A 12,122-nucleotide genomic window follows, 5' to 3' on the forward strand; every position below is an offset into this window, starting at 1 on the left:
TTAAAACCAAATTCAGTTATTTTATGTTGTATGTATTGCAAAATATTTCATATAGGAATTAAATTTGTTTTAATTTCACTGACTGTTCATCAATCAAAGGTCAGGTCTTCTTTATACATGTGTAACTCCTCTGTAAAGATACTGATTATACTTGACATTTTTCTTACTTATGGTCACATTCATTTTGATTTCTTCACTCAGTGTCACATTTCCAAAATCAGCCTCATTCTGGATTCATGATTTCAAATTATATCTAGTCTACCACTTGTGAAAATGATCATAATTTTTGAATTATATTTTTGAATGAATCTTCTCTTTCATCACATGATCCTCAGGCTCAGGAGAACTAATAAAACGAGAGGTACTGTGAGTGAGCTCACAAAATTCTACCTCTTTGCAACAACAGCTCTGCATCATATGTTTCTTACCTACAAAGTTATGGACCAGACTTGATCTATTTTTCTGAAAGCGACCTTCAGTTAGAAAAAATGAGTCAAGGTCATGACAAACCTTCTGGTCATAAGTACAGTCTTTGTATTAAGTGTGAATGTCCACTCTTTTTCCAGTACCTGGTAAACTTTTAACATCATCTCAATCAACATTGTTGATATATATAGTTAAATCTACTTTTAGTCAAAAAGAGAAAACTTTAAATTTACATTAGTTACATACATATTGAAATTCATTGAAAAAAGTATATAATATTATGTTCAAAATTATGGTAATACATGTAGTTGCTTTTCAATATACAAGTACATGTACATGTATCATTTAAAGTGGAGATTATGAAAGGGATCTAAAATAAGAACAATGTTCATGGTTTAAGTTACTAGCATCTACAAAATTACATGAAACAACAATTTTGAAGAATGTACATTGCAAATTAATACAAATTAAATGAAATAACAAACAACAACAAGAAGAAAAAAATGTATTTTGTGACTGTAACACATCTTAAAAAAAAATTACGAGATATTTTTTAAACATAAGTGATTAGCACCACATAAATGGACTGATTGGCAAGATCATTATTAACAATATTTATCAAAAGTTTTAATAGCTATACCCTGCAACACTAACGGCAAACAAAACTACATCATCTCAAAAGTCAAGAATTAAGCAGACTTCTTCAATTCTTTTTTGAGGGCCTTGAGATCAAAATACAAGTTACGATGTAGAAGTTCTGAGGCACACAGCATTCCCCCAAATAGGGCACCTGTCAACCCTGCTGACATGATGTCTTGACCTGTTTAAATTAGGATTGCAAATCATCTGTTAGTTTCATTACTTGCTCTTTAGAAACTTACAGATGAAAGAAGGTTCATGCATATGTACTACATCTACATGTTTGTCAAGTCACCTGTCAGGTAAAGGCCAGGAATATCTGTCTTAGCTCTCAGCTGTATGGAAGCCTCTGGTAGAAACCTACGCATGTTGTGATCTAGCCCATACATTTCTCCATCTTGGAATCCCAGGTAGTATTTGTTACTCAGGGGTGTCCCTACATCAAAGTAATCCACCTAAAATATAAAATATAAACACTAATAAATGGTTCTCAGAACTACTGGCAAGGTAGCGCAGATTTTTTGTAACCCCCCCCCCCCCCCCATCAGTGTTCCACCTTAATCGTTTCCACAGGGTGATCCGCCCGCCCTTTCCCTACTGTCCCTGTGCCTTTTTAATAGTTTCTTTAGAATGAACCTGCACAAGAACTTTGACCTGTTTGCTCATCTAGGAAATATAGCTCAGATCAAGCATCCAAAGCATGTCTGGTTGTGTGCATGCATCCATAGATGCATCATATATGCAAGTTTATATTTATTTTAGAATAAACCTGCTCTAATAACTTAAAACCTGTTCATTTAATTGGAAAATGTAGGTCAAATCCAGAATCCAAAACAAATCTGGTAGTGTGCATCCCTAGTTACATTATCCCTGCAAGTTTGTTCCATGCTGGGCTAATACTTTGGGAATGAGACCTGCTCCAAAAACTTTAACCTGCTACAAAAACATTATACCCAGTCATTTTCATAGAAAATGTAGCAGATGAAACCAGACAAAACTAGATTCATGCAACTAGGATCAATATAGGCAAAGAAATTCTTCTTTAAAAAGTTGCTCCATAAGCTTTAACCTGGGATGCCGACAATGAGGGTATTACAAAAGTTCCCTCATTATCGTTCAGGTGAGCTACAAAGCAGAACAACACTAAATATTGCATGAGGATGATTTTTGCATTCAAAGAATCTTCACAGAATTAACCTCCACCAGAAATGTTTTTTGAATTACATTGTATAACATCATATATGATATGATACATTCAAACTATCAGTTTTTCTTATTTTCTGAAAGTTATCCACATGCAGAAGTTTCTGTGAATAAAATCTCGTAAATTTCCCTCGCATAATTTTCCATATCTCCAATATTTCAAACTGAATTGCTTACAAAAAGCACTCACCTTTCCCTCAATGTTGGGGTATAACTTAGTGCAGGTAGCCAGCATCTTCTTGCCAATGATGGTTTTGAGGTCCTCATATTCCTCCCCTCTGTGCTTAACTCGACCCTCCTCCCACTGTTTAAACCAGGAATACCTGGACAACGTAATCAACAAACAGGTGGACTTATCTGTCATAGAAAAAAAAGTTACCTATTATCATACAATGATCTATTGTTCATATAAATTAGCCATATTGCAGAACTGAAGAAATGAAGCAGATCATAAACAGGTCTGCAGGATATTTAAATACATGTACAATGTATTACATTCCAAAATCATTTCTCTGATATACATATTGGAAATTTATTTGAAAAGTCATGTACACCAATTTTGATATACCGTCATATATTTCAATACCTTGTAGAGCAGCAGTCAATCATACATAAAACCAGAATACCTGGATGTCTGTCATGCCAAGTTGGATCTTTAGCTGAAGGAAAAGAAACAAACATCAGTGGAACATCAGCCTCCTTCAGTTTGTCCAGTGGTAATGCTAAATAATCTTCAAATGTCTGCTCTAAATTTGGGCTGCAAAATAAAACTAAATGTTATTTTATTTTAGAGGAATTTATATTTTGGCACAATCATTCACAAATACCATCAAAATATGACCTTAAAACATGTTATATTAATAGTTTAATACAGTCAAACCTTGTTATCATGAACTCATTTGAGTCAAGAAAAAACTTTGAGATATCCAAGGATTTGAAATACAGGTATTAAAATACATGTACACAAAGAAAATATAGTGGGGACTTTCAGGTCACTTCAACAATATATCCTTGGTGATAAAGATATCCATGTTGGAGATGACAAAGTTCACCTGTAGTGTACATACAACTAACTGATACTGCCCATTTTTGATTGCATACAACAGTCCCTAATCTCTGTTTGTGATGAATTTTAAAGGTGCTAAAATGGGTACACATACAGTACCACAGTAAAGATTTTCTCCTTTACGCAAATGAGTCTGCTCATGATCAAGTTCCTGTGGAAGTTTTCACCTGTTAAAGCTCCAGCAGTTATGTGCCTGAATCCCTAGTTCTTCTTTGTTCCCACGTAGACCAATAAAGACGGAAATGTAAGACAAACTATCTCCCACCTTATTAATCATCGGGTATATGCCTGAAAAAAAAAGAAAGAAAGCATTACAAAAATGCACATGTAAATACAGATATACATTTTTACCTCTTTTATTTCTTTTTTATTTTAATTAATTATTCATCTAAAATGTTCAAATGTTTAATTGCCTTGACTTTTACCGGCAAAAAACATTATGATTGTAGATAAAACTTTAGAGAGCTGAACTATTTGTATACAGGATAGATACTAACAAATGCTATATGCTAGTTCCTTTAATTACTGCAAACATACTAGCCTAAGCTTCTGTACATGTATTTGTTTTTGTCATATATTGGCATGAACTTGAATTGTCTGATAAGAAGCAGTGTCTTAGGATCAAAGCTAAAATATGACTTAATTAAGTATGTTTGTAGTACACTTACAAGATTTTGTGGCAACTTCTTTGGGTAGCAGACGTAGAAATGTATTGGACACCCCTGCATCTGTTACAATTTGAGGGGCATATATTTCTACATTATCTTCACCTTTCTTGACCTTAACACCTAAAAATATAATTTAAATATTTGAATATAGGTTATTCTTAAATCAGTACAGCATGACAATTTCATCAAAATTACATTTTTATTTAATTGTTTTCAACATTGCTCATTAGAAACTTAATATTCTTACCAACTGCTCTGCCTGAATTTACGATGATCTCTGAAACAGGGGCATTGACAAGTACCTTGCCTCCCAAATCTTCAATGATTTGTACCATCTGAAATGGGATCTCACTTGGACCTCCCCTTATATAGTGTGCTCCATGGAAATAGTGTCGCATCACAGTGGAATGGAGTCCAAATGATGTTTTTGAAGGCACAACACCTTAAACAAACAATACTATATATATATATATGGAGATAGGTTTAGTATTTGCAGGATCTACAAAAATTGACATCCTAGTAAAACATCACCCTTTATCAGACTTGAGTACGTACTAAGTATATCGAAATTGTAAAATTCAGAGCACGTGCCCTTTAAGGATCTCTCTTGTAGTATAGCTACATGTATGTGACACATCCAAATCACACGCACATGCAGCTCATAGACAATTAATACAACCAAATTGACCATAGAAAAATTGAAAATATTCAAAGACATGTAAATCAATCAACAGGACTATTCCTAACCTCTTCAAATTTGATCAAAAATGTTTAAAAAAATAACTACTGGTTAATCGGACTAGCAATTATTTAAAATTTCCTTTAATATTTACCATAATCTCCAAAGATGTATGAAAGTGTCCCTTTAAGTTCCTCATCATCAGTGAGATCATCAAGAACTTGTTTCAGAGTGATTTTCCCAAAGCGTACGTAGGACTTAAAGATCAAGTTCATTAATCCAGTAGAGACTAACAACCAGGCAACCCATTTTGGAACCAACTTTAGGACAAAGTATCCTTCAAAGAAGTTTCTGGACTCCTATAAAATTTAAGATTTATACAGAGTCTTCCAGTGACATATAGAACACATTGTACTTGTAAATAATAGAGAATTCTTGATAATGAACAACATGTTTGTACATGTGGGTTTGATTTTTAAAATTAAAATATTAATGATGGTAAACTTTCACTTTTTAACTTTGATCTTTGAAAATTTTGCCCATTATTAACAGTAGCATCATAATGTAACAAGATATGTTTGTAAAACACTGATGCCCCTGTATGGCAGCTTATGGCGAATGTTAAAGTTTCTCACACGCAATTCAAACTCCAAGGTCAAGAAATCAAAATTGTTGTTACACAAAGATGGGACCTGTGTCAATGGATATACCTGGTAAATATGAAAGCCAAAGCACCAATCATTCAAAAGTTATGGTCAAGGTTAATATTTTCTAAAAGTGGATCAGACTCCAAGGTCAAGGGATAAAAAATAATGGTATGCAGGTGAATACCTTGTCATAAGAAATACACATGCAAAATATATATGCCCTAGCACCAACTGTTCAAAAGTTTTGGCCATCAAGGTTAACATTTTTCAAAAGTAGGTCAAACTCCAAGGTCAAGGTCACAAGCTCAAAATTATTGGTATCCCAAGAAAGGTCTTGTCACAAAGAATACACCTGTGAAATTTGAAAGTCCTAGAACTAATTGTTCAAAAGTTATGGCCAAGTTTAAAGTTTTTTAAAAGTGGGTCAAACTCTAAGGTCAAGGTCAAAAAGTCAAAAATATTTACACCCATGGACAGGTCCTGTCACAATGAATGCACATGTGAAATATGAAAGCCCTAACACCAACTATTCAAAAGTTATGGTCAAGGTTAAAGTTGGGTAAATTTTTGCAGGTAAAACTCCAAGGTCAAAGTCAAGAGGTCAAATATGTTGGTACCCAAGGGAAGGTCTTGTCACAAGGAATACCATGTGAAATATGAAAGCCATAGCTCCAATTAATCAAAAGTTATGGACAATGTTACAGTTTTTGCAGACAAACAGACAACTGGACAGACGGATGGACAGGGCAAAAACTAAATACTGCCGAATCTTCGATTACAGGGGCATAACTATCCATAGTTAGCATTAAAGAAATTTAAAATTTATGTGCAACTATCCATGGTTAGAATTAAAGAAATTTATGTAAATAAACATTTGTCACTTTAAGTTAGAAGTCCAAACCTTTAATATTTAAACTGAATGCATTCAGAACCTACCCTGAGAAGCTTATAGAACTTTTCGATGGCATCTTTTTCTTTTGGGAAACATTTGATAAGGTTTTCCTTAGTTTTCTGCTCCCCTGTCATGAATGGATATTTCCTCACTTTTTCATGATTAGGATCCCCAATAGCAACCTGTAAAACACAGGAGATTTATATAATAACTGTAACCAGTCTGAATAAAGCCACCCCTCCCCCTTCCACTGTCTATCATATTAACATCATTTAATACAGAATTATAGCATATTAACCCCTTGAATGAAAAGTGCACAGCCTACCGGTAATAAAGAGCTAATATTAGCTAATTATACAAACCTTTTAAGCATCATTTGAATTATTTTACAACACTGATAGTTTGGTTTGTATAATGTACTGTGATGTAAGTTCTTACAACATCGTAAGCATCATCCATTCTGGGGTACTCCACTCTACCACCGGTCACTTGGTCCATCAACACCCGGTCATCATCATGTGGTTCCATCTTCCCAATGTAATGGACTCCTGGCAATAAAAACTGGTGATTCAGAAAGATTTTTGATTCAATAAATAACGCTTTTTATTTGAAGGGAAATATTCAGAAACATAAAATGAGCTTGAATTTAATTATCTCAGTTTATCAAATTTCACAATTCTTCACAGAGGTTCAACTAATAATTATACTGTATTAGCACTGTATTACATTAAAATATCCTATTAAGAACAAATGCCTAAGTAAGATATCAAGCCCAAGGGTGATTTTTTTTATATTTTCAAAATTTATGTGTGAATCTAGAAAGGGGGGTGTCAGGAAATGGCCCCCCTGGAATTTTTTGAGTTATTAGAAAGGCTTAAAAGAGAAAGACTTAATTGTTCTACCCTCCCCCTCCACCCCCCACCCCACACACACACAGTCACACACACACATATTGCTCCAACATCACCCCATCTAAGTAAGTTTTTCCAGTTTGAGCAATAAGGGTTTCTTTTGCCTGTCAAAAAATTTCTGACTCTGTTATTTATTTTAGAGTAGGTGTAGACCCCCATGAAAAAATTCCCAGATCCCTGCATGGAAATTATATATACTTATTAGCTACTACCACTTAATTCTCTTAAAATAATCTAGATTACATTTGCTACATGTTTTTATTTCAGAAGGAGATCTGGACCCATGGTTTTATCTACCTCTATTTGATTTATCACTCTTATCAAATCACATATGATATAGTGTTTTCTCTTTCTAACTCAACTAATATGGCACATGGTAAACATTTGTATCTGTATTTAACCTACATATTTCCAATACCTGTATCAAATTCAAATCCTTTATCATGGAAGGTATGACAGCAGCCTCCAGCTTGATCATGCTGCTCGAGGACCAGGACTTTCTTCCCTGCACGAGCAAGCAGTACCCCCACACTCATTCCTCCCATACCACTCCCAATGATGACTGTGTCCAAGTTTGTTGGGACTTTGCTGGCCTTGAACCCTACAAAATGTAAAAACTCTCTTTCAGACTTTACATGAAATTGATTTAATTGATATTATTGTACAATATTAACACAAGTAGTGCATAATCTTTCTAGGAAAAAAAGAGTTTTGCAAAATTGTTTTATGCTTAACATATGGTGAAAGTAAAAGCCTCAGTCACTCATTCCTGATTCAAGCCAAGATTATCCATGACTATGTGCCATCTGATGAATCGGGTAACTTCACGGTAAAAATGGGTCATTGCAAACTATTGAGTCTATTCTTACGGTGAGGCTACAATCTTTCTAGGCACCATTATAGTTTGACAGAATCATGTACCGGTATTACAAATCAAAACTGTAGATCACTAATTTTCAAGATACCTTATTTTTATCATATTGTTGTTTGATATTTATAAGTGTAAAAAAAAAAAAAAAAATCAGGAATTTTGCGTATTGTTCTATATAATATATGTATATATTACAGTTATATGTGCAAATGAAATTTTCCCAAGCAGATGGTCTCACATATGATAATTACATTTAAAAAATTTCTGCATGAAAAGCAATTTACATATAACATTTTATCCCGTTTCCCATTGACTTCCATACACACTTATATATGGTAACATAACATTCTTCAAGGATGGAGTACAATCATTCAAGGTAAGATTCAGGGCAACTGGGCTAAGGTTATGAACATCTTGCTATGTTTATGTACGACTTTCCTAAGTTTGATCATGAAATGAAGACGTCAAAAAAAAGCCCTGGTAAACCATTCCCTGCTCCCTCCTGTCGAGTTCACCAGTCATGATCTAACAAGGTTGCACACATTTTGTCCATGTTATGAACAGTCATGTTTGTTTTTAGCAGCATCAAAAAGTCTTGAAGGTTGCCGAATTTGATTGGCTTTTGCCCATCAGTCAGGGTAAGCTTACAATTCATCAGGTTTCAACACAATCATTTCTACATTCTCCCAAGATGAAATATGTTAAACCAAATCGTTAGTGGTCACGAAGCCTCATCAGGACAGTGTGACTGGGCTTTAACTTTAAAGTCAACTCCTTATTTTTCATTAACCTCAATATATGTCCTTGACCCCATTAGCTTGTTAAATACTGTATGACATCTATTTAAAAAAATGTGTTTAGTTAAAAGCACATGTACAAAGTAGCAATATATCTTGGAAATTAAGCAGACCTTTAAATATTTTGATTAAAACATCAGACTGTACATAAAATGTACAGTGGAGTGAAAGAAAAATATACTGATTGGTATTCAGTTATGTGTATCAGTGAAAGATAAAGGTGTACAATTTTAGTCAAAATTTAAAACTGATATTGCACTGAAATTGTCTACAAATTAAATATGTACCTTAGATAAAAGCAGGGTTGTCCTTGAACGATTCATCCTTCATTTAGCATTGATTCAAAATGATTAAATACTGGGTTTGGCATGGTATCACGTTCGTTCACCCTATCTACCTGTTCGCATGAGTCCGTTCTCATAGGGTCAAGGTTCGCCATTACTTTTGTTCGCCCTATATCACGTTCGCCCAAACATACATACAGTATATAGTAAATATTAACATTTATTATTAATTTTATTCAATAATTTACGACTTGGTGTTTTTTTTTTCAAATGTTGCTATGGTATTTTTTTTATTTACCGTAATCTTAATTAAATAATTCAAAATTTGATATTAATGCTTTTTACATGCTTAATTGGTTTAATTATACTTAATAATGTCACTGTAATTTAGGAGATCATATCCGTGCCTTTTTTTTTTAAATCTGTGTTATGTTTTTAAAACAATTAAAGGACTGAGATGTAAATTACTGTTGGTTTGCCGGGTCTTTGATAGGACAGGTATTTATAGTGTGACCACATGCATACATCGATCTGTTGTCTCCCATGTGCAATTTATGTACCAATGTACATATAATTTATTTTTTAAAAAAATTCATTGGTTCATCATTCAACTTTCTGCAACATAAATAAGGCGAACGGACCCTGTGCGAACAAATTTTAGGGCGAACGAACATACAACCGTTTTGCATTAAATACAATGCTTTATATCAATGTTTGTTCAAATATTTATGTTGTGTGAATATAATTATTTGATACATACAACTTCATGTAATTTGTCATTTGCAAAATATGTAATGTTACGGAAATTGTTATCAATAAAAATCAAAAATAATAATGATAATTTGTATATACTTAACATTTTTGTCTGATGTAAGGCTGCAGAATATTGCATATCCACTGTACATACGATTACCTTTATGATCAGGATGATATTCATGTATACATTATGTATCTGAGAATTTATAAAATTTGAAATTTTACATACTTTGTTTAAGAATTCGATCTCGCTCTTTCTGATCACTGACAAGTTGTTCCACTGGACGTACATGTTTTGTAGAAAAAGGATTTTTGGCAGGTTTAGGTCCAGAGAAGAAAACTGACAAGGCAAAGATAAACACTGCAAGAAGGACTATTAATCCCAAAATAGACGGATTATTTACAAGATATTGCAGTACACGGCTAAACAATGATAAAACACTTGAAATCATCTTTCCTTCCCTAGCTTTTAACCTTTGCCTTGTCGCATGTCGGTGATCACGTGTTCCACATTTCGATTTGTTTGTTTTGATGTCCAATTTTCACGAACATCAAACCCGATCATAATTATTTTGGGGGGGGGGGGAAACAAGAATATATAGAACTTTGCCATTTATTAGTCACATATTTTTCTTGTGAATGAATCGTGAAACAAATCATGAAAGAAAGCAAAAAAAATTACTGTGATGTGAATTCAGACATTTGGTAGGAAGATAAATTTTTAAAGATATGCCTGATTCAACCTAAAAAATTAAATATTAATTCACTCTTTCAAAAATACAATGAGATTTGACTGTAATCATATATGACTGTACTGTAAACAATGAAAGTTGACAATTTATATAAAAATATAAATATTAGAAATATCATAGGCAAGCAAAAAACAAAACCCAATAAATACATGGACAATATATTTCTGCACAGTTTACATAAGTAATACAATGACAGCATATTCCTATAATGAACTCTTTAAACTTTTGTACTTACACATCGAAGATTAATCATTGTAAAAAATTATATGCACTTCATCAATCTACAGAAATTATATGCATAATACATTTTTCCCCTTAAACATGGTAAAAAAAACAAGAGGCCCATGGGCCACATCGCTCACCTGAGTAACTTTGGCCATGCTGTTCTTTACCAGATTTCCCCCCTTTTAATATACCTATTGTGGCCCCGCCCAACCCCCGGGGGTCAAAATTTGAACAATTTAGAATCTACACTACCTCAGGATGCTTCTAAATATGTCTCAGCTTTATTGGTCGAGTGGTTCTTGAAAAGAAGATTTTTAAATATTTTTCTTATATATTTCAATGTAAAACTTGGATTCCCTATTGTGTCCCGCCCTACCCCCAGGGGTCAAGATTTGAACAATTTATAATCTACAGGATGCTTCAATATAAGTTTCAGCTTTTCTGGCCCAGTGGTTCTTGAGAAGAAGATTTTTAAAGATTTTTCTTATGTATTTCAATGTAAAACTTGGATTCCCTATTGTGGCCCCGCCCTACCCCCAGGGGTCATGATTTAAACAATTTAGAATCTACACTACCCCAGGATGCTTCCACATAAGTTTCAGCTTTTCTGGCCCAGTGGTTCTTGAGAAGAAGATTTGTAAAGATTTTTCTTATGTATTTCAATGTAAAACTTGGATTCCCTACTGTGGCCCTGCCCTACCCCGGGCGGTCATGATTTGAATAGTTTATAATCTACACTACCCCAGGATGCTTCCAAATAAGTTTCAGCTTTTCTGGCCCAGTGGTTCTCGAGAAGAAGATTTTTTAAGATTTTTCCTATATATTTCAATGTAAAACTTGGATTCCCTATTGTGGCCCCGCCCTACCCCCAGGGGTCATGATTTGAATAGTTTATAATCTACACTACCCCAGGATGCTTCCAAATAAGTTTCAGTATTTCTGGCCCAGTGGTTCTTGAGAAGAAGATTTTTTAAGATTTTTCCTATATATTTCAATGTAAAACTTGGATTCCCTATTGTGGCCCCGCCCTACCCCCAGGGGTCATGATTTTAACAATTTAGAAACTACACTACCCCAGGATGCTTCCATATAAGTTTCAGTATTTCTGGCCCAGTGGTTCTTGAGAAGAAGATTTTTTAAGATTTTTCCTATATATTTCAATGCAAAACTTGGATTCCCTATTGTGGCCCCGCCCTACCCCCGGGGGTCATGATTTGAACAATTTAGATTCTACACTACCCCAGCATGCTTCCATATAAGTTTCAGTATTTCTGGCCCAGTGGTTCTTGAGAAGAAGATTTTTTAA

The 12,122-nt window shown here is 34.0% G+C and overlaps 1 protein-coding gene across 1 annotated transcript; it reads right to left on the minus strand.

Moving 5' to 3' along the window:
* Window positions 1-917: 917 nt before the first annotated feature.
* On the minus strand, window positions 918-10,334 carry LOC133205910 (all-trans-retinol 13,14-reductase-like). Its single transcript, XM_061341803.1, has 12 exons — window positions 10,069-10,334; window positions 7,550-7,732; window positions 6,659-6,768; window positions 6,265-6,402; window positions 4,836-5,040; window positions 4,250-4,444; window positions 4,003-4,122; window positions 3,502-3,622; window positions 2,895-3,025; window positions 2,459-2,625; window positions 1,361-1,520; window positions 918-1,246 (listed from the first exon to the last, which is right to left on the minus strand). The coding sequence occupies exons 1-12, from the start codon at window positions 10,289-10,291 to the stop codon at window positions 1,116-1,118; spliced, it is 1,884 nt and encodes a 627-aa protein (XP_061197787.1). The 5' UTR covers window positions 10,292-10,334; the 3' UTR covers window positions 918-1,115.
* Window positions 10,335-12,122: the final 1,788 nt, after the last annotated feature.

This window comes from Saccostrea echinata, unplaced genomic scaffold (assembly GCF_033153115.1).
Source record: "Saccostrea echinata isolate AGI-Se365-2 ecotype Australia unplaced genomic scaffold, CSIRO_AGI_Sech_v1 ptg000054l, whole genome shotgun sequence".
Taxonomy (NCBI): domain Eukaryota; kingdom Metazoa; phylum Mollusca; class Bivalvia; order Ostreida; family Ostreidae; genus Saccostrea; species Saccostrea echinata.